This window comes from Lynx canadensis, chromosome B1, assembly GCF_007474595.2.
Source record: "Lynx canadensis isolate LIC74 chromosome B1, mLynCan4.pri.v2, whole genome shotgun sequence".
In the NCBI taxonomy this organism is placed as follows: domain Eukaryota; kingdom Metazoa; phylum Chordata; class Mammalia; order Carnivora; family Felidae; genus Lynx; species Lynx canadensis.
In genome coordinates this window covers 26,697,285-26,721,624 of record NC_044306.2, presented here as the reverse complement: position 1 = coordinate 26,721,624, position 24,340 = coordinate 26,697,285, and the positions used below count along the sequence as shown (strand labels likewise).

General features: G+C 36.4%; 1 protein-coding gene across 1 annotated transcript in view; it reads right to left on the bottom strand.

The window, feature by feature from the left end:
• Positions 1-24,340, bottom strand: part of TNKS (tankyrase) — a 219,173-nt gene that overhangs the window by 179,681 nt on the left and 15,152 nt on the right. Inside the window, exon 2 of the mRNA XM_030312270.1 lies at positions 6,895-7,119. Within this exon, the coding sequence (XP_030168130.1) occupies positions 6,895-7,119 (225 nt within the window). The remainder of the gene's footprint in view (positions 1-6,894; positions 7,120-24,340) is intronic.

Sequence of the window (24,340 nt, the reverse complement as noted above, 5' to 3'; positions counted from 1 at the left end):
AATATGTGTGTAATTACATAAAAATTACATAAACTGTATAATGTAATAATTTCTGCTTTAACTTTTTTCTGAACCAGGATCTTATCCAGGTTAATATATTACATTTGACTGAATAAACTTAAGTTTTATCCAGTTGAATGCTCACAAACTAAGGCATGCCTTTTCTACGGCAAAGAAAAAGAACAGACAAAACACAATTATGTAAGACTCCCCAAATGGTAAATAATAGGGGGGAAAAGGGCAGAAATCCTATCACGTATGAAATAATTAATTGAAGTTCTAAATTGGGATAAGAAAAAAATGAGAATGTAGCTAAACATTTTTATTAATTCATTTCAATAGCTGACTTTAATTATGGTATTAAATGATACTATTAAAGTTGGCCTAATCTTTCCTAATAAACCAATTTGCTTAAAGACGTCTTCGAAAAATATCATCTCATCTGTTTTCTCTTACATTTTTCAACAAATATAAAAGTATCTGAATCAATATTCTGTACTACAATAGGAATGTTATTTCTGATCATGTTATTTTTATATTAACATAAGAGCAGTTACCAATCACTGAGCATATACACTACAGCATTTAGCATATACCCAGATATAGATATTACATGAAGAGGTTTTATTTGCATTCTCTCACTTAATCCCCTTACCAATTATATGAAGTACAGTTATTACTACCATTTTAATAACTAAAAGAGAATAAGGACCTTGTTCAAAGCCCACATCTCTTGGACTCTAACCAGTGTAATATAATGCCAGTGAGTGTGAAAAAATTTTTTTGAGTCTGAAAATTTTTTAATTTTTTTTGATGTTTATTTTTGAGAGAGAGAAAGAGACAGAGAGCAAGCAGGGGAGGGACAGAGAGACAGGGAGACACAGAATCTGAAGCAGGCTCCAGGCTCTGACCTGTCAGCACAGAGCCTCACGCAGCGCTCGAACCCACGAACTGAGCCGAAGTCCAAGGCTTAACCAACTGAGCCACTCAGGCACCCCGAGCCTGAAAACTTTTTTAAAGTGCTAATTGTTAGATTTTAAGTAGCAGTTTGAATTTGAAGTTTCCAAGTAAGATATATATATAGGAAAGATCCTCTTACCCTTTGCGTGTAAGACAAATGAAGTCAAGAATTATTTCAACGTACAGAAGGAAAGAAAGCACGTGACAGGAGCTTTGTTTCTCTAAAGTAATGTCACTTGCTCTATTCAGCCTTTCATACTCCCAAAAAGCTGAAGAACTCCTCTTTAGCAAGCGAATTACAGTTTCTTTTCTTCCAGTAGTCTTTAGAAAGTATTCCACTGACTTCATGTTTTCAATGTTGTAAGTGGAAAGTCCTTTGCTTAATTTTTTTCCCCCTTTGTGGGCAACTTATTCTTTCTGCCTGGAAAAGTTCCGTATATAGATATATATCTTCCTCAGTGTGTCTTTTCACATCAAAACAGCATAGAGCTCTGTGAGCATTTTCAATCTCAAGACTTGGGTTTTTCTATGCTTATCATTTGTTTAAAATTTTTTTTTATTATTTTTTTTTAACGTTTATTTATTTCTGAGACAGAGAGAGAGACAGAGCATGAACGGGGGAGGAGCAGAGACAGAGGGAGACACAGAATCAGAAGCAGGCTCCAGGCTCTGAGCCATCAGCCCAGAGCCCGACGCGGGGCTCGAACTCACGGACCGCGAGATCGTGACCTGGCTGAAGTCGGACGCTTAACCGACTGAGCCACCCAGGTGCCCCAGCTTATCATTTGTTTAATTATTACTGATCTCTTCTATCAGTAATTTTTGTCTATTTTCTTTTTCCCTCCTGAAACTCCTGTCACATGTAAGGTTTTAAAATAATGTTGGTTTCCTAGATCTATTTACCTTTTTCTTCAGGACTTCCTTATGCTAACATTTTGTTCTGTAGTGGGGGGCATTTCTCACATGTGATCTTCTACACTACTGATGTGGTCTTTAATTCACCTACTGAATTTTTCACTTCGAAAAAAATTAGGTTGTTTTGGCCCCGGGAAGTTTCTTCTATATTACACTTTAATTTCCCTGATGGACTCTTTTTATTTTTTATTTTTTCATTCAGGGATATGTATTCAGGTTGTTCAATCTTCCCCTCTGAGAATTTTTCATTTGGTTTACTGGGTTTCCAGGTCTCAACGCTGGGTATTCCAATCAGTGAGAATCCCACAGGTGTTCCAAAACCAGGCGCCTCTATTTTCATTGAAACTGTTTGCTGCGGAAGTCAGCAAGCTGTCCCACGCCTGCTGAGGAACCAAGAAGTCTCCAAAGGGAACACGCTCTCTCCACCTCTCCCTTGAGAATCACAGAGTATAAGCAGAGATGGGAGTGTAGTATAAATGTGGACGCACTGGAATTCTATAAAGATTCAAGAGATTTCTTTATTAAAGGCCCCATACTAGAACTTCCACTTAGCTACCTTTGCCAGATCTCTGTATCAGTCATAAACACTATACACCTGGAAATGGCAAAATCCAATTCTGTCTACCTTAAACAGGCAGAGCCACTACTGATACCACAGGAAAAAAAAACTGCTGCTATAAATAATTCCTTAACATCTCTAAGTCTTTTGGGGTGCCCGGGGGGCTCAGTTGGTTGAGCACCGGATGTCAGCTCAGGTGATGGTCTCGCAGTATGTGAGTTCGAGCCCCGTGTCGGGCTCTGTGCAGATAGCCTGGAGCCTGGAGCCTGGAGCTGGTTTCAGATTCTCTGTCTCCCTCTCTCTCTCTTTCTGCCCCTCCTCCACTCACACCCTGTCTCTCTCTGTCTCTCAAAAATAAATGTTAAAAAAAACGTTAAATATCTCTAAGTCTTTGTACTCAAAATTCTACAATATAGAAGGGGAGGGGGTGTGTCCGATTGATCAAAACAAGTCCATCCCTGTATGTTCCTCTCCAAAATGATCACTCATAGTTTTAAATCTCCAAAATCAGAAAAGCAATTGGATACTAGTTAGCCAAAATTAATCAAACAAACAAAAAACAAATGTCCATTATTTTGGCAGACTTTGTATCAGTTAACTTTGCAAAAGATGTGTCTACAACTGGCTTTTACAATGAATTTCAAAGCACTAACACTTGGATAGTCTTAAAAAAAATCAGATAATATATATTCAGAAAAGAAGATGTCTTTTATTTTTTGGACACTTTATATCTGGGAGTAGAGAGACGTAGAGAGAAATGAATAAGTTCTAAAGGTAGAAAAAGTATTGATTTCTAAAGTAAATTAGGTTTGTTAGACAGAATCTAAAAATTGTATCATTGAATTACTATAATGAACCATGACCTCGGTCTTAAGTAGCTGGTTTAATTATACAAGCATTTAAAGTTGATTTTTTTAAAATAATCTCAGGCTGTATTTTGTTGTTTTTGATGGTAGCTAAAAAAGCATCTAAGAAACACATGGAATAGACTTTTTGTTTTTTTAAACTTGAAGTTTGTATTCTTAATCCCCTTCACCTATTTCAGCCATACCCCCACTGACCTCCTCCCTTCTGGCAACCACTAGTTACTCTTGTATTTGCATCTGTTTGTTTCTGTTTGTTTCGTTGGGATGGATTTTAAATTGGCCTTTAAAAAAAAAAAAAAAGTCAATAAAGGGCAAACAAAAGAAACCAGGAGGTCTATGTTACATAGTAGTCACAATTCAGGTTGAGATCTTAGCAATAATAATAGCAATTAATAATAGCTATTACACCTGTCAGAATGGCTAGACTCAAAAGGACAGGAAATATCAAGTGTCAGTGGGGATGTGGAGAAAAAGGAACCTTCATGGAATTGGTGGGAATACAAACTGGTACAGCCACTGTGGAAATGAGCATGGAGGTCCCTCAAAAAATTAAAAATAGATCCTGTAATTCTACTACTGGGTATTTACCCAAAGAAAATGAAAACACTACTTCAAAAGATACATGCACCCCTATGTTTACTGCGGAATTATTTACAATAGCCAAGATATGAAAGCAACCCAAGTGTCCACTGAAAGATGAATGGATAAAGATGTGCTATACATATACACACAATGGACTATCACTTGGCCATAAAAAAAAAAAAAAAAAAAAAAAAGGATGAGATCTTGTCATTTACAACATGGACAGACCTAGAGGGCATTTTTTTTTAACCCAAAGGGTATTATGCTAAGTGAAATAATCAAACAGAGAAAGAAAAATACCATATGAATTCACATATATGTGCAATCTTAAAAAGAAAAAAAAAAAAAGGCAAACAAACAAGCAGAAACAGAGTGGTGGTTGCCGAAGGGGAGGAGGATGAAGGATGGGGAAAATGGGTGAAGGGGAGTGGGAGATACAGGCTTCTGGTTATGGAATGACCAAGTCATAGGGATAAAAAGGTACAACACAGGGAATATAGTCAATGTTATTGTAATAGCATTGTAAGGTTACAATAGCTATACTTGGCGGTGAGCACAGCATAAAGGATAAACTTGTCTAATCACTATGTTGTACACCTGAAACTACATCAATTATATTTCAATTTAAAAAAGGAAAGCAATAAATATTTAATGTTCACTATACCAGATCCTCTAAGTACTTTAAATGTGTTATCAGCTAATTCTCCCAAGAACCCAAGTATTCATTCCCATTTCACATATAAACATGGCACTTAAATGGCCCCTGGTCTCATAGATAGCTGGTCACTGGTCACATCAGCATATAAGACCAGAACACGTGCTTTGAAGCAATCCATCCTGCTGCCTCCTTTAAGCCAGATGACAACATGGCCTGGCTCTACTTTTATAAATATCAAAAATATTCACTATGATACCTCACATATGGAGTATGATTAATCTGAAAACAATCGGGCTAGCATTTCATCATCTAGGCAAAAGCCTTTCAAAAATTAATTTTGTGCACTAATCTCTCCAAACCATCAGACTCAAGTTTTCATCCAGTTGTGCCAAAGTGGAAATTTGCCTAGAAGAAACATTTCAGAGTTCCTTAACTCTTCTCAATTTACAAAGTATGATATACAGCATAACTATCAGAGATTTTGGTATATTTGGTTTCCTAATAGATTCCTGAAAGCTAATTAATGTACAGAAGGATCTACATCCAATCTTACTTCCCATAACTATTTTAATAGCAGCTATATCCTCAATTATATCTTCATTCCAGTTTTGAAGGTGCCCTTCTCCTTCCCTCAACTTTTCTAAGACACAAGCACTTAACCAGAAGGAAAGCAATATGTACCAAAGCACAGAGGACCACGGGGTTGGGGGACTGCGGGAATCCATTCTGTAAACATTCAAGTCCTACATCTAGTCTCTTATTCCAACAAAACCTAGATAAAAGGAGCATTTCATTATGTACTTTTGGGAGAGGGATTAGGAAGAGGAGGAAAGAATATTAATTGCGATAAGCTATTCAGAGGGGTACAGGTACAGAAAACATAATACTGAAGCCTAGAAAGGATAATAATTCAAGAAGGTGAAAACTATACAAAATTCTGTGACTAATGACAGAAGAATCCAATGGATATGACAAGGTAAAGCAAGAAGGGATGAAGGTAGGAAGTTCAAAGTCTACATTAGGTAAGAATACATAGCAAATTCAAAAATAATTATCACATGGGTAACTTACCACAAATAAGAGAGGTTTTGTGGTCAGAAAGGATATTTTATAAGTTCCAGATTTTCAGGGTAGTTTTATGTAATGACTTAGTCCAGGACATGGCTGCTTTAGTGAAAGACTTGGGAGGAAATGGGAGAAACAACTTTAAATGGAGTATCTCAGAGATCAAAAAGGACCAGGGTACCCAACGGCTTATGTCAACAGATGTAGAAGGGAGAAAAGATAATGACAGACAATGACATAAAGAAGCTGTACATCAGGCATTGCAATAATTTGAGGAAAAATAAAAAATATACTGGAGGCTGGACTAGATGGCTATGAAGAGGGAGAAATTCTTAATAATACCACCACCACTATATCTTTAAAATTGACATATATGTTTGAGTTTTATCATAAAGATAAACATGAAAGATTAAACTTGAAATGGCTGTTATCCATCCCAGAAGATAACAATTATGAAAACCAATCTGCCATGGGTTAAACAAACATCCACCATCCCGAGTGTTAAGAAATAGATACACTCAAAAGAAACTATGCATGACTTCTAGAAGCTTGTTTTAGATTTCAAAATGAAAGGTTTTATACAATAAAGTAAAATCTAAAAAATATATATACATTTAGGTAAATATGAAAGAGAAAGAAGTGTGATTGAATATAATTTCATATAATCCCAAAATTTTAAATGGTTGAAAAGTTCAATTTTACTTGAAATTGCTTTTTTTCTAGACTATGGCACATGTTGAAAATATTAAGCTTTGTACTACTGTATTCGAACCACTCAAAGCTTTCCAGTGCTAATAAATGGTGTTCAATTTTAGCAACATGAGGAAAAAAGATTTTGCCTTAGAGGTAGATGACTTTCCTTGAATCAACATAAAGCATCCCAATATGTCATCCAATTCAGTAAGAACTTGTATTTTACAGGCTTGTATTTGATGCTAGAATGGAAAATTTGCAGTCTTTTAAAGAGACCATAAATTAACTAAATTTGATAATAGCAATCCATCAAAATTTAGTTCCACATCAGTCGGCATCTGACTTGCATTTGGAAAGTTAATATTGTGAATCCTGTTCTTAACCAACTTTATATTGCTATCTCTCTACTTCCCTTTTGATGGAAAAAAAAAAAATAGCTTCTAAGAATGAAAGTAATAAAGCCCTCTTTATTTATTCTGTGAGAACACTATTTGCACCACAATAAAAAAACAAGAGAAAAAATGTTAAATCTTCATTTCAAACTTTATACCTGCCAGATTGATCTTACAGCTTAGATACCATCAAATAATACTTACCGATACATACGTCGATTTTCCCTTTAATAGCAGCTTCGTGCAGAGGGGTGTAGTTCCAATTATCCCTGGCATTTGGATCGGCTCCTTGACATAGTAACAGACTCACAACCTCAGCATGGCCAAAAGAACAGGCATTATGAAGTGGGATGAGACCTCCATCATCACGAGCATGGACATTAGCACCCATCTGTAGTAAGTGTTCTACGACATCCTTCCTTCCAAAACCTAAAAAGGAAAATATATAGTGAAGCAATTTTGTGTAAAAACAAACAAAACAAACAAACAAACAAACAAAAAACACTAGGATTTCTTTAATAACATTAACAAATATGAACACCTAAAATACTGTAGCAAAAAAGGGTAAAGAAAAAAAAATGGCTACCATTCAAATAATTCTCTCCTCTTACAGAACTCTAAACTAAGAAAGTTGATCCTTAAGTCTTTGGGTAGTTCATTCAAAAGACATTTCTTCAACATCTTTTATGTGTTGGGCAACTGTTCTAGAAATACAAAATGAACAAGACTCCTGTCCAAGGCATCCACTTTCCTCTCATGCTTCACGAGAAAAATTGTATCTATAAACTCCACCTCTATATTTTAAGAAATAAAGGTTATTTAAATACCGCCAACAACCAAATCTAAGACAAAGTACAACATTCAACGTTATAGAGAACATATGGATACCAGAAATACGTGGTAATGATTTGGTGACAAGAAGTTAGAAAAGGAAGAATTAAAGACAATGCCAAAATATTCTACTCTTGGGACTTATGGCCAAACTAAAACATTGCAAGCTTGAATTTAGCGACCCTAAGGAAACAATATGACAAAGAAGCCGGAACACGGGCATTTGGAAATGCAGAACCAGAAAACTGGTAGGAAGTATCATAATTTTCAGACGGAAAAAGTGGGGGGGAGCCAGAGCGGATCTGAAGCAGTGCAAGGTCTAGGCATACACTCAGAAAGGTAAAGATTACGAAGGAAGTACATTATAAAAGTCAGAGGGCAATAACATTATGCAAGTCCAGCATGAGGATTTAGAAGGGAAAAAAAAAAAACCCACCGACAATTTTAAATTTTAGTACAATGATGAAATTGTAAGCTACATTACAATGGATTAAAAAGAAAGAAAACCATAAGCATTAGTATTTTTATCTTTATAAGTTAATACACTTCATTAATGATTCTTTCTCTACTTTAAATTTTATTTGGTTTTACCATCTAAGTATCACTACTCCCATGCTGTTACTTACCGTGTAATGTAGTTAGAAAATGGCATCATAAGTAAAACTAAGACTAAAACAGTCCTATCTTTCTCCATTTTATGCATATATAAACTAAATGAGAACTATGAGAAAAGTTGAAAAAAAAAGATTTATTTCAAGATATGTTCTCCACACTATCTATAGAAATTCATTTAATTCAGGAGAGCAGGCTCCAAGAAAAAGTCTTCAAAGTAAAGATTATGTTTCCACAGATACATATTGCAAGGTCAGAATTGGGTTTCTGTCGAAAATATCCTTCAAATTAAGCTGAAAATTTTGAGTGAAAAGAGGCCGATTTTGTACTACTAACTGGGAATACTCAAGTATAGGCTACATGCTAATGTAACTATCACCATCTTGCTGTTTGCTTTTTAATATCTGCACGACTTTACAGGTGCTAGGTTCTGTTTATTTCTCCAACTGCAGTGTGCTTCTCACCCTACTAGCACAACCTTGCTCCGCCACCGGGCTACACGCACTTTCCTTACTCGTGAAGATTTTGTCACTTTCCCTCTGTGGATTTGAATAAAGCCTCCATGGCAAACTCGCATTTCCCTAATCAATGCATTAATAATACCTGAGACTGAATTTCCTTTCTTCACTAACAAATGGGTTAAAATAGATATTTTTAAACTTATCAACTGGCATTTTAAAAAGTATCTATTATAACTTTGAAGCAAAATAGCAAAGTGTGTGTTTACTTTTTACTAACACTTTTATATGTAAAATATGAAAAACAAAAACAAAAACAAAAAAATGCTTGGTATCAGAAAGAAGGGCGGAAATGGAATTGTGCTCACACATTGATAATGTGAGTGCAAATTGGTACCATATTTCATTTATTTATTTTGGGGGGGGGTTGGTGCAAAAAAGGTGGTTTTATTAAAGCACAGGGACAGGACTCATAGGCAGAAATGGCTGCCTAGTACCACACGTTAGAAAAAAATATAGCATTATCTGAACAAAGATTCTGCATCAAGATGTTTATCAAAGCATTATTTATGGACAATCATGGAAACAGTTCACGTGTCCAACAATAAACTCTCTATTAAATAAATGATGGTTTTTCATGTAACATCATCCTGTACTAAAAGGATGCTACAGAACACTGTGACTATACTTAATGACACTGAATTTTACACTAAAAAATGGCTAAAATTGTAAATTTTGTTTAAAAATAAAATTTAATAAATTTCAAATTTGTGTATTTTACTGCAGTTAAGATCACCAAAAAAGTATAAACCATACATGCCAAAAAAAAAACAGGATATTACAGAAAATTCAACAACATGGGAAAGTGTTTTCAGATTAGTCTTTTAGATTAAAATATAAAACAAAATCCAGGAGAAAAAATATATATACATATATATTTGAAATACAGATAGAAAAAAAGGACTAAATCACTAAGTAGTGGGATTACAGTTTCTTTTTATCTGTTTTCTTAAAAACACAATTTTGTATAAAATATATGTAACTGTGTAACACACATACATTCATAAAAGAAGGTAGAGGTGAACAGTCAAAATCAGTGAAGACGAAGAAGAAGTTATCTTTTTTTTTTGAGAGAGAGAGCATGCGCACAAGCAGGGGAGGGGGCAGAGGGACAGAGAGAGAAACTTAAGCAGGCTCTACACTCAGCCAGAGCCGAAATTGGGGCTCTATCCCACAACCCTGGGATCACAACAAAAGCTGAAATCAAGAGTCGGCCACTCAACTGACTGAGTCACCCAGGCACCCCAGAAGTTAGCTCTTTTAATTTGGGTTTGAATTTATGAAATATTAAATCAGAGGTTTTGTTACCCACAACACAAAACAGTCCCCTATTTAAACTACTCAGAAATTTAGTACTTAGTAATTCAGAAACATTTACTTAAAACCTAAAGTTTACTTAAAACATATATTCTACCTGTTCTATTGAGTACAAATCATAATTGCTTATTCATCATTCTATAATGTTAAATACATTATTTTTACCAATAAAGAGAATTCATTATCTCTGATGGTTATACAAGGCCTTTCTTTCACAAACAAGGTTTGTAGTCATAATTATCCCTATAATTGAATTGCTTATTTGGGTCTAAAGAACCAAAATAAAAGTAGTAATTAGGATCACAGTCAAAGAAGTACATAGAATTTGAAGTAACTTATCACTAATTAACTTGCAGGAAAATAGTCCCTAAGCAAAAACATTACAGACACACACTTGCAGACAAGATTTTCAGGGACTCACTTCATCGAACTAGCACATGTATAAAAAATAGCTAAATCACAACTTTTTAAAGATATAATGTTGCCATTTATACACAGTTGCTACTTATACATATATTTATGGCTCAGTGTTATGAAGTACAGGAGGAAATCAATAAACCTTCTCTCTCTGATCCAGCAAAGGTCACTAAAAATTAAGACTAATTCTCTGATCTTTACCAAGTATGTGCTGTAACAGACATCCAATCTGAATTGTACTCAAGGTATAATTTAACTTCTACAGAAAAACTCTTTTTGCTCAAAGACCATGCCCTATTCTTGACAATAATAAAAATAACAATAATGGTAAGCAACTAACATTTTGTAAGTTCTTATATGCGTCAAAAATATGCCCAATACTTGACATGCATTAGCCCCTTGTGATAACACTCCGTGGGAGATACCATTATCCTCATTTTGTTAAGTGATTCTTTCCCCCAGTGCTGATATTAAGAAGAAAGAAGAAAGAAGGAGAAAGAAGAACAACAACTGTGCTTCTAAATACACGCCTCAATTCTATCTACTCCCCAGTGCTACCATCTCAGTTTCTAGTTCTATAATCTCTTGCCTAGACTTCAGCATACAGCCTTCTAACAGCATATAACCTTCTAACTGGACTTTGCTGTCACATCTGCTGCCCTACAATTCATCCTTAACACAGTAGGCATAGTGATCTTTTCGAGGCATATACCAGATCAGGTCACTTCCCTGCTTAAAATCCTGCAATGGGTTCCCATAGCACATATAATAAAGTATTACTACAAACTTCTTAGGATCTCCAAGGCTTTCTGTGAGCTGGCCCCCGTGAGCTTTCCCATGTGTCTGAGTTTCCTCACTCTGTCTTTCACTCTCTCCTGCCTGAATATGACAAACTCCTTTCAGCCTAGGCGACTTTGCACTGTGCTCCGCCTGAGAACTTGGACCCGGATCTCCGCATGGCTAGCTCTTTATGCCATCCAATTATCGGCCTAAAGTTAATAAGCAACTCAGAGGACTCTGTCAACCACCCAATTTAAAGTCATCCATGCATGCACACACACTTTTCCATCAGTGATTCCAATATCACTCACTTTTACTTTCTTTCTGCATTTAATCACTACCTGAAAGTACCTTATTCATTTATCTATTTGCCTTTTACGTATCTCCCCACTCAAGATGGTCCATAAAATGAGGTATTCTTGAGTTATGAACTACCTTATGAGCTGTGTGTATCTCCAGCATCTAAAATAGTGCCTAAATAGCTTCAATAAAATATCGGTTGACTACATGAATATACACATTTACTTACTTCATCATAACTAAATCAAAAAGTGAGTAGCTTTTAATTTTATATTTTTAATTTACAAAATGAAAATTCTTAAAGGCTTTTCCAGCTACAAAAATGTCAAATATTTTTAAATATTTTTTAAAAAACACCAAGTTCGCAGAAAGGAAAATCATTTGTAATGCCATCATCATCTAGAGATCACCAGGAACATTTTGATGATTAAGCTTCTAGATTTCATTCTTTGCATGTGTGTGTGTGTATTTAAATGTCTTTGCTCTGCCTTTTCACTTTTCAAATTTTTCAGGTAAAAAATTTAAATGTATACACCATTTTACTTAGCATTCTATTACATGGATGTGTCATAATGTATTTAGTTGGGTGGTTTCACCACTATAAAAAGGAGATTTCGACATTATAAAAAAAAAGTTAAAAATTAATAACATTGTATACATATCTTCATACATCTGTCCAGTTCTATAAGATGATTTCTCAAAATAGAAGGACGAGGTCAAAGGATACACATTCAAAATTTTGTATGTTGCCAAACTGTCCTCTAATTGTCTATCAATTTTCATTTTTAACCAAAATACACCCATTTCTCCCATCTTATGTACATGAACATAAATACATAAGCTTTATAAGCAAAGAGGCAAAAAAAAATGCATTGCTTAATTTACATTTTGGGGGTTCATATACTTGCTCTTTTTTAGAAAATTAAATATATGAACACAGTTGAAATCTCTTAACCCTAGTCTTCTTTCCTCTCCAAAGATACCATTACACAAACTCAATGTTATACTTGTGCATATTTTTATATTTTTCATATACATGTGTTTTTAAGCACATGAGTTTATATATGTTATATATAATTCATATTAATACATTTATGTTATGTTTCACATTCCATGCTCTTAGATTATATACCTATTATATTATCAATATCACACAGTCTTTAATCTCTGTTAGGGAGGTTGATAATTGTGGTGATTACCCCCTCTTCTTGTTGGCCCAGAGAAACCCAGTTATTGCTCAGGAATTGGTCAGGATGCATATGCTAACAGAAGGTAAACCTTTCCCCGGTATAAGGAGTAATCCTCATTACTCTAGGCCAGAAAGGTGAATTCATTCCTCTTTGGCAGTGACTGGAATAAGACAGAATGGAAAATCTGGAAGCTTCTGGAAAGACTTTTCTTCCTGCCAGTAGAATGTGTGTAGAGGAAAAAGGCCGCTTTCTCCTCTCTCTCTTCCTCTCTATTTCTAGAAAATTTTCACATTAAGGTTGTGACATTCGGAGCTGCTGATCCCATGATGGGAAGGTCAAGAGAATTATGAAAATCCTAGCATACCCCACTGTGCTCACAGAGTACTCAACTAATTCTTGAACTTCCTACCTCTGGACTTGCCAAGCAGGAAATAAACATCCTTAGGCTTTAAATTTCTGTTAGTTGAATTGTGGAATATTTGGAGCTGAACCCATGCAAATTGATACAAACATCTGTTTGTATATTTACTAACCATTCAAGTTTCATTTGTCAGCTTTCAGTTCATTGTCTAGCTCAAATTTGTTGTCTTTCTCTTATTATTTTGTAGGAGATCTTTATATATTCTCAACACTTGTATTGGTTACACGCATTAAAAATATATACTTTTGTTTATGGCTTGTCCTTACACTCTACTTACCCAGAGTTTGATTTCGGACAAGTTTTAAACTTTAACATAATAAAATATAGCAATCTTTCTCTACACTGTTTGTGCTTTCTACATAGTCTGTAATAAATCCTTCCTATTCTTACACTGTTTGTACATTTTCTTCCAGATTACTTTTATAATTCTGCTTTCCATATTTAGATCTTTAGTCTACCTGTCCATATGGTGTGAGTCAGAAATCTAATTTTATTTTTTTCTGTATCTTTTCTTTTTGGTTGATCAGTTTGTCTTTTTAATAGTAAAAAATCTCTAAGTACTAATCAATTCACCTTGTTCGTCTTAAACATTATCTTGGCTATTACTGCTTTTTGATGTTCAATATGAGTATCTTTAAGTTCCATGAAGAAATGTGTTAGAAAAAAAAGGTTTTAAGTTCATTGATTAGAATTAATTCTATAATGTTGACAAATTTACAATACTGAGTCTTTTAATCCAGGTAAATGATATATCCCTCCTCAAATTCACATCTCCTAAGTCCTTTCGTTTTGTGTTTTTTTTTTCCCTCCATTAATTTCTTGCAAATATTTGTCAAGAATTTTGGGGTATGGTAAAGGTTTTGTTGGTATTGGGATGGAGAGAGCAGCGGTACACCAGGGGCGATCAGTAAAACCAGATCGCACAGAGCCTTTGAGTCATAAGGAGTTTGGATCTGAGCAGGAGTTTGTCAGCCAAGATTTGTCCACTAGCTAATGTGACTAGAGGTAATAATGATAAAATGAGGTCAGAAGATAGGCAAGATCTAGATCACGTAGGGCCTTTATCAGTGAGGAGCACATCCAGCTACAAATAACAGAATACTCAACACATGAAGGCTCAAAAAAAAAAGTAGAGATTCACAGGTCTTACTTAACTTGTCCAGTCAGAGGCAATTCAGGCTCACATAGCAGTTTAACAAAAGCTCTTTAAAGATTTTTCCACCCTGGCATGCTTAGTTAGCATGGGTAAACTGTCTTCTACTTGTCACCTCATGGTCACGAAAAGAGTGCTACACCTCAAAGCCTGGTATTCAGGGTCCCACACAAGAAAGAAGAGGGCAAGAGAGAAAAAGGTTTTCTCTTAGTCTTTATTATTAAGGAAGCCTCTCTAAGATACTTTCACTTCTATCTTATTAGCCAAAAATGAGTCATCTGACCAGCTCCCCCCAAAAGCCTAGAAAATCGGTTCTTTTATGACTGGGCACAGTGCTGCCTTGACCAAAATCTCATACCTGTTTGTGAAGATTAAGGAGAAAATAAACTTTGAGCAAACAACTGAAAGTGTCTGCAGCAACTCACCTGTTGTGGTTTCTGTGACTCACCAAGGAGTAAACTCACGTTGGTTCTTTTACAAATACACTTAACTATTTTCCTTATCCTAATGGTAGAGTCTAAATTAAGGCCACTCAAAAATGTTTCAATATCAAACGTGAGGTCATTTGGCATATATTCACCAGGTCCAAGTTTAGGGACAGAAAACTGTTTCACTTATGTTCAACATTTTAAGCCTGCCTGAAAGTAAAGCTTCAAAGGAACAACCTTAGCAGATATTAAATCTTGTAACAAACAATTATGACTTCTAAAATGTAATAAAAGGAGAGAAACCTGAGGTGTCTGGAGTATTTTAAAGTGATGTTTTTATTTATGGTAGGAAAGTCATAGCTTAAAGATATTTTTCACACTAATCGGACTGTCAGCAAAGCAACAACTACTGTATTCCATTTGAACTGCAAAATCCATTGACCTATATACTTATATACTCGATGAGAAAATGTATATTACATCTCCCGTATTTATTTATTTAAAAATTTTTTCCTTAAGGGTAGAAAGACCTAATTACACTCAGAAGATATTCAAAGAGTAAAATACGTTTGAGATTATCTAGGAAATACTCATGAACTCTCACATATATTAATGTCTTTCCTGATACAAAGAAATCACAAAAGCTAAGCTGGAAAAGATAAGGTGCTTGATGGCAGATGTGAACTGTTCGCTATTCTCTCTAAAAACATTAGAAAAAAACAGAATCTACAAGAGTAGAAGAATGTACTTACTTTCTTAAGCATTATCAATCCACTCCCATACAAATAAAAAGCAAAACAAAAACTCTCGCCAATGACAATAAAATTACTTTCAATGAAACAAATTTACCTATGATATATTTATGCAATAGATAGAAGGTTTTTAAGTAACTTTTCTTTCCTGGTCAACAGACTTATTCACCTATTTAACACTGATAGCTCCAGATATCTGTGAGCACCTCTAAAAGTCCATAATTTCACTGAATCTGAACCGTACCTGTATCTTAGCTGATGTGCAAGAGGCAGCCTCAAAATTACAGGGGGTGCCTAGCAGAGCATCTCTACATGATTTTCTAATTTTACTCACTTTCTTCTACAGGCCTACCTTCTAAAGTTTTTTAAGTTTCCAGTTTTACTACATTTTATGAAGGAAATTACATGCTACAATGGTATTCTCTAACCTGGGGAATGGGGAAAGTCTTGCAACATATTCTTTTAAAAATGTCAAGGGTTGGGGCGCCTGGGTGGCGCAGTCGGTTAAGCGTCCGACTTCAGCCAGGTCACGATCTCGCGGTCCGTGAGTTCGAGCCCCGCGTCGGGCTCTGGGCTGATGGCTCAGAGCCTGGAGCCTGTTTCCGATTCTGTGTCTCCCTCTCTCTCTGCCCCTCCCCCGTTCATGCTCTGCCTCTCTCTGTCCCAAAAATAAATAAACGTTGAAAAAAAAAAAAAAAAAAGTCAAGGGTTTTCTGGTCGCCTGGGTGGCTCAGTCGGTTAAGCGTCTGACTTCAGCTCAGGTCATGATCTCATGGCTCCTGAGTTCCAGTCCCACACTGGGCTCTGTGCTGACAGTTCAAAGCCTGGAGCCTGCTTTGGATTCCGTGTCTCCCTCTCTCTCTCTGACCCTCCCCCACTCATTCTCTCTCCCTCTCTCTCTCTCAAAAATAAACATTAAAAAAAATACTCTCTGGACCTACTGATATATATGGAGCTGTCTAGTTCTCTTTTTACTGGTTGTATGATATTCCATTATGTAAGCTGTTTTTATTTAACCAAGCTTAAACAACCATTTGAATTGAGATTTAGGCTTAGGCTATGATCCCAGGGTTGTGGGATCGAGCCCCATGTCAGGCTCCACATTGAGCGGGGACCCTGCAGCTGCTTAAGATTCAAGATTCCCTTGGGGGGGTGGGGGGGGCCTGGGTGGCTCAGTTGGTTAAGCATCCAACTTCAGCTCAGGTCATGATCTTGAGGTTTTGTGAGTTCGAGCCCCACGTTGGGCTCTGTGCTGACAGCTCAGAGCCTGGATGGAGCCTGCTTCAGATTCTCTGTCTCCCTCTCTCTCTGCCCTTCCCCCACTCATATTCTCTCTCTCTCTCTCTCTCTCTCTCTCTCTCTCCCCCTCTCAAAAATAAATAAACATTAAGGGGCGCCTGGGTGGCGCAGTCGGTTAAGCGTCCGACTTCAGCCAGGTCACGATCTCGCGGTCCGTGAGTTCGAGCCCCGCGTCGGGCTCTGTGCTGACGGCTCAGAGCCTGGAGCCTGTTTCCGATTCTGTGTCTCCCTCTCTCTCTGCCCCTCCCCCGTTCATGCTCTGTCTCTCCCTGTCCCAAAAATAAATAAACGTTGAAAAAAAAAAATTTAAAAAAAAATTTAAAAAAAAAATAAATAAACATTAAAAACATTTTTTAAATGTCAAGAATTTTCTATATACTAGGCTAAATTCATGCAATCTAATATACACAGAACCAGATATCCAGTAACAGATTCCTGCTTACTGTATAATAAATATTCTACGACAAAGAAACATAAATTTTCTATTTAATATTCAAAGTTATTATTGCTTCCTATTCTTATTTCAATTCTAACTATATTAGCCTTTAAATAAAGAGTTATTTTACACTTCATTAGGTCGAAAGTCACTGTTAAGCAATAGGGAGCACGTATATTCCCTGTTGGTTCTAAAATAACAATTTAAAAACAAACTACAAAATGACTTAAATGTCAATGAAGTTGCATGTTTTTCATTTGTCAAAGGCAGACTCTCACCAATTTTTCCATTTTTTTAGAACCTGATTTAGAAAAACATTTATGCTTGGATAAAATAGTATTTAATTAATTAGCAAGTATAGTCAAGAATGTGCACCTTCCCCAAACCCAACAGAGAAAGCACCAGAAGCAGAAGGGTAAGAGATGAATCCCAGATGCCAGCTTAAAACAACAACAGAAACAGTGTACGAAATCATCCTTTGAGGAAGAAAGAAGAAATGTTTGAGTACCATTGTGAGAAGAAACATCAGCTTAAGAGATAGATCAGGTATCCTGGACAGAGGCGAGGCCAGAAGAAGGTGTCCCAATTGTGTCCTATCACTCCTCAACACTGTCACATTGTTCCCTATGCTACTCTAGAATATGAAAGCAGTATTTCCATCCCAGTTCTAGCCAAAAGAAGAAGGGTAACATCAAGGTAAAATATTAGAACTTGGTCAGGGTGGGAAGCAACATACCGGTGGACTCCCAGTTAGGCAATTACAATGAAGGTGACAACACTTTGAAAAGAGAAGGGTCAGAGAAATTCTGAGCAATCTGGACGGAGCTGGAGGGAGGCTACCATCCAGAGCCTGTCTACTCTGAGGCATGTCCCTATTTACCTCAGACCACCTAGAGGACCAAAACCAAGAACACAGGCTTTCACCACCCCTAAACCTGACCCCCACCAAACCCATTCTCCCATAATAATGCAATATTGGCCCAAAGAACTGTTGGTTTCAAGGGAATATAAGCTCACAGCAGAAAATAATAGCATGTTTGAGGAGTGCAAATACCATGAAAGAAGAACAAAACGAAAGTGAAATCAACGAATAAAAAAAAAGACATTTAAAAGTGGCAAATTAAATGCTTCAGTAGAAAAAAAATGGAGAATATTGAAAGCACAACATGAGAACAAAAATGTACCGACTAAAGCCAACTGGAAATACTGACATGAAAAATGTAAGTGGAGAAATAAAAAAATATAATGAATTGATTGAATAGTAATGAAAACAAAGAATAAATTCCCGAGAGAATCAGGTTGAAGGACTATCCCGAAAAGTATCTGATAAGGATAAACAGAAGGAGAGGAAAGGAGAGGTAGAGGATGGGAAGAGAAGAAATATACCTATGTAGAAGTAATGATAACACTTCTCATAATTAAAGAAAAATGTAAAGTTTCAGATTAATAAGAGTTCACGTAGCGCCAAAAACAATGGACAGACGTGTTATATGTAATCTGCCAATACTAAAGGCTATGAAATTTCTAAATCCTTCAGAAAGAAAATACAGATGATCTACAAAAACAGAAATCATTTTACTTCAGACTAAAGTCAACCTTGTTAGGGCACCTAGGTGACTCAGTCCGTTAAGCATCCAACTTCAGCTCAGGTCATGATTTCACTGCTCGTGGGTTCAAGCCCTGCATCAGGCTCTGTGCTGACAGCTCAGAGCCTGGTGCCTGCTTCAGATTCTGTCTCCTTCTCTCTGCCCCACCCCTGTTCGCACTCTGTCTGTCTGTCTCTCTCTCTCGCAAATATAAAATAAAACATAAAAAAATAAAGTCAACCTTCTCAGTTTCAGTATTTTGATGCTTAATTTCCTATCTAGCTAACTTTTTATTTACATGAAAGAGTGAAGTTATTCTCATATGTGTAAAATCTCAAAACTGAACACAAAAATATCCCAGTTCAAGTACTCTCATCAGAATACCTCAGCATGATGAAAAATTGATTTAATAGTTTGTGTGTGCGTGTGGGTGTGTGTATCTGTACATCATGAATTATCTCAGTAAAAGTTTATTGCTGTCTCCAGGAAGACTAAACAATAAACATTCTAGCAAATAACTGCAATGTGTGGGTTACAAAGAGTACACAGCTGTGCTAACTTAACCGAGCTGGGGAAGGAAACCTTCCCTATTTATAAAGTGGTATTTTGAGCTAAGATGTAAAGAATAAGCAGTTAACCAGACAAAAGGATAGGAATAAATGTTCTAAGGAGGACAAGGTATAGTATATCCAAAGGTGAAGAGGTGAGAAATGCTTTATACATTCTAGTACCAAAAAGAAGTTCAGAATGGTTCAGAGATACTGTACTAAAGATGCTGAAATAGGAAACAACGTAGAATGAACTAACCTTCTACCACAAAAATCACGGAGAAGCAGGATCGTCCTTCGAAACCAGTAATACATCAGAACTAAAAATCCTTTAAATTAAATTGTGTTAAGTCAGTGGGAAGACTATGACTGTACCCCACCAAAATGGCATAATTCAAAATTTCTGCAATGCAAATACAGGAAATCTACAAAGAAAAGTACAAAATGTAAACATCTATAATATACATCAATCTTAGGAAACAGAAGACTAAAGACTTGAAATTCCACTGACAGTTTTCAGTCTACTTCCAATTTATTTCAATATAGAACTTATTGAGCAGGAAAGATCAAATATAGTACAATGAATTAATCACTTGGTTAACTAGAAGTCAAAGGAAAAAGAAGTAAAACGTGCCCTACAAAACTTTTGCTTTCAGCTATAATAATAAGTAGACTTCATCTTTTTATTTTAATGGTTTGTACTTACTATACAATAAGTGGTTCAAGGAAACTGGCTACCTACTTAGGATAAAAAAAAACACGTTTTAAAGCCTTACTTCTCAGTATACAGCAAAATAAATTCAAACAGATTAAGGTGCAAAATGAGAAAATGAAACCATAAAAAATTTAGGTGGACATTTACATGATTTCAGAATGGAAATAATTTTTAAAACATAGAAGAAAACAAAAAGAAAAATTTTAAAGGCAACAGGTTTGGAAAGTTTATGGATAAAATTAAAAAGCAAACCAGGTGGGGCACCTGGGTGGCTCAGTCAGTTAAGCATCCGACTCTTGGTCTCGGCTCAGGTCACAATTTCTCGGTTGGTGAGTTCGAACCTCTGGTGAGTTCGAACCTCGCACTGGGATCCCAGCTGTCAGCGCCGAGCCCGCTTCAGATCCTTCTCCCCCACTCTCCCTCTGCCCCTCCCCAGTTCTCTCTCTCTCTCTCTCTCAAAAATAAACATTAAAAAAAAGCGCAAACCAGGAAAATATGTGCAATAAGAAAAACACCAAAAGGTAAAAGAAAAAGAGCATAAGGGAAAGATAATTCACTAAAAAGTAAATCTCAATTATTTTAAAAGTAAAATCAATTACTCCAGATATAATCAAAGAAATGTATATCAAAACATGAATTCTGCTTTTTTAAAATCAATAAGAAATATGTTTTAAATGATGACATTTGGAGACATGTACAGAAATGCTCACAGGAGCACTATTCACAATAACATATGGAAACTCCCCAAATGTTCACCACCAGTAGAACAGATAAGTCATCGTATATTCACACCACGGAATTCTGTATATCAATGAAAATGAACAAACCACAATTGTGCAAAATAGAGGAACTGCACACAATATAGTATCTACTATACAATATAATTTATATCAAGTTCAAAAACATACAAAACTGGGGCGCCTGGGTGGCGCAGTCGGTTAAGCGTCCGACTTCAGCCAGGTCACGATCTCGTGGTCCGTGAGTTCGAGCCCCGCGTCAGGCTCTGGGCTGATGGCTCAGAGCCTGGAGCCTGTTTCCGATTCTGTGTCTCCCTCTCTCTCTGCCCCTCCCCCGTTCATGCTCTGCCTCTCTCTGTCCCAAAAATAAATAAACGTTGAAAAAAAAAATTAAAAAAAAAAAACAAAAAAAAAAAAACATACAAAACTAATCTATGGGTGGTGTAGGGGTAGTGAGTAACTCAGATGACACAAGACAGGAGCTTAACATGGTTTTTTGCCAAGGGTGTGGTAGGAATATAAATTAGTACAACCTTTTAGTAAAGCAAATTTAGTAAAACAGAGATTCACATACAAAAACTCTCTAGGAATATATGCATAGCACTGTCTTAAAAACTTTCAGCAGGGGTAGTTAGGTGGCTTAGTTAGGTTAAGTGTCTGACTTTGGCTCAGGTCATAACCCTCTTAGTTGTGGGTTTGAGCTCCACATCGGGCTCACTGCTATCAGCACAAAGCCAGCTTCAGATCCTCTGTCTCCCTCTCTCTGCTCCCCCCCACCCCCTGCTCGTGCTTGCTGACTTCTCTTTCAAAAATTAACCTTAAAAAAAAAAAACTTCCAGCAATTACCCTTTTAGTTCATTTCATAGACTCAAAACCCAGAACAACAATGAAATTGCAATTTCTTGAATCCCAAGCCAAGTTTTCCCCAGATAATAACTACCTTATAGGCTTGTAGTCAGTGAGTCACAATTATCAAAATACTTCCTAAAACATAAAAAGCTAAAGAAACATTAGATGTTCTTAATCTCACTAGACTTGAGTCTTAATCTGTGTTACATGTATCCTCAAGCAGTGACTCTCAACCCTGTCTGCATGTGAGAATCGCTAGAGGAGATTATTTAAAAAAAAAAAAAAAAAAAAAAGGCTTGCCCCTACTCCTGTGATTTGACGTATTTGGTCCAGGGTTAAGAATCACTACTTACAAAGTGAACATCAACATCAGTATTACCTGAGACTTGTTAAAAATGCAAATTCTCAGACTCTACTCCAGAGCAACTCGATGAGAAATTTAGGGAGTGTGGTCTAGCAACCTGTTATAATAAGCCCTTCAGCTGATTCTGATGCAGAGTTTCAGAACCATAGTTCTAGTACTTCGGGATGTTTGTAATCCTCTGAAAATTACATGTAAAATTTGGTTTTAAGTATATCATTCTGGGGAGAACGTCCATACCTTTCATAAGATTCTCAAAAGAATGCTGACAAAATTAAGAACCCTTACATAAACTCAGCAGCTTTCAAAGTGTGCTCGGTACCCCTGGCGGTCCCTGAGACGCTTTCTGGGGGTCTGAGAAGTCAAAACTATTTACAAAATAATACTAAGATGATTTTGCCTTTTTGTTACCAAGACATTGACAGTACATGATTTCATAACATTATGTGGTTGGTCATCTGAAAAATGCTCTTGATGATACAAAGCAATGGTAGGTGAAACTGCTGACATCTTGGCATAAACCAAGACTGTGGCACCAAACTATACTAATAGTCATTGTATTCTTTACCACCAGGTCCTCACAGTTTAAACAAAACAAAACAAAAACCCAGCCAATTTCACTTAAAAATGTCCTTCATGGGGACGCCTGGGTGGCCTAGTCAGTTAAGCATCTGACTTTGGCTCAGGTCATGATCTCACGGTTCATGGGTTTGAGCCCCATGTTGGACTCTGTGCTCACAACATGGAGCCTGGAGCCTGCTTCAGATTCTGTGTCTTCGTCTCTCTCTCTCTCTGCCCCTCCCCTGCTCACGTTCTCTTTCTCTCTCTCAAAAATAAATACACATTAAAAAAAAGTTCATGAAAATATATACGCTCTTAACTTTATTAAACTCCAACCTTAGAGTACACATCCTTTTCAATATTCTTGTGGCAGAATAAGAAATACACAGTAATCACTTCTGCTAGACACCAAAGTGTGGTTGTCTTGAGGAACAACACTCATGCAACTGTTTGAGCTCAGTTTGACTTGAGTATTTGGCAGACATTTTCTTGAGAATGAACAAAGTGAACCCATCACTTCGAGGCAAGCAACAGACGGTATTTGTTCCTAATGACACGATTTGAGCTTTTAAGCAAAAATGAGAATGTTGTAAAACTTGCATCTGCCCACGAGCATTATAGTTTCCCAATACGTAAGTGCTTTTCTGAGAAGACTGGTGTGGTAGTAACAAATGTGCTTTACAGTTTCTTATAAAGTAAAATGTATGAACATTTAGAGGATCTGTACACCTCAAGCTAGTATTTTACAAATGACCACAACACATATAGGTGTAAGATCCATCTGTGAAAAAGAGACCAATGGATTTTAACAGAGTATGAAAAACTCATTGATACAGCTTCAGATTCCATGTTGCAAATAACCTTCAGGAAACTATTATTTACCAAATTTGCGTGTAGTACCAAAGAAAAGCACCTATGATTATCTGAAGATGCTATTAAAATCAGTCCTTTCTTTTAAAACTACGTATCTGCTTAAAGCAGGGCTTTCTTCATGTACTTCAATCCAACACAACAAAGGGCATGCAGCAAAGACTTCTCTCTTCTATTAAGTCAGCCATTAAAATGACTTGCGAAGTGTAAAATAATGCCTCTCCTCATTAATTCATGTGTTGGAAAATAGTTACTTTTCATTAACAGTGAGATTTACTTTAACATATAAGAGAGTTTTTTATTGTTATTTTTTTTAAGTTCTCAGTTTTAATTCCTAATATGATAAATCCAAAGACACAAACAAAAAGCTTTTTCAGCAACGTTTAAGAATGTAAAAGGGGGTGCATGGGTGGCTCAGTCAGCTGAGCATCCGACTCTTGATTTCAGCTCAGATCATGATCTTACTGTTTGGTGAGGTCAAGCCCCGCATCGGGCTCTGTGCTGTCAGCGCAGAGCCTGCTTGGGATTTTCTCTCTCCTCTCTCTCTGCCCCTCCCCCACTCACACACAGTCTCCCTCAAAATAAATAAGTAAACATTAACAAAAAAGAGTGTAAAAGAGTTCTAAGATCATGAAGTTTGGGCATGACTGCATTTTGATAATAAACTTCCTTAAGCATGGGAAATAATGCCATTCTCATCATCCTTCTCCTTATGGCACTTTTATTTCTTGAGTTGTTATTGAACTACTATAAAACCTTAGTAAAATCTTAGGAATCATGCCAGATTCCTCAGAAATAGACCCAAAAGGGGAAGACACACTATGGAAGTGTCCCCATGGCTGTTAATTAAGCAAATTGCAAAAAGTTCTTTTGAATTTCCATACACATTTCACTAATATAGTGAGTCTCACACTCCTAGAAGAAGACCACAGTCACTCTTAGAAACATGAATTAACAGAGAGATGAAAA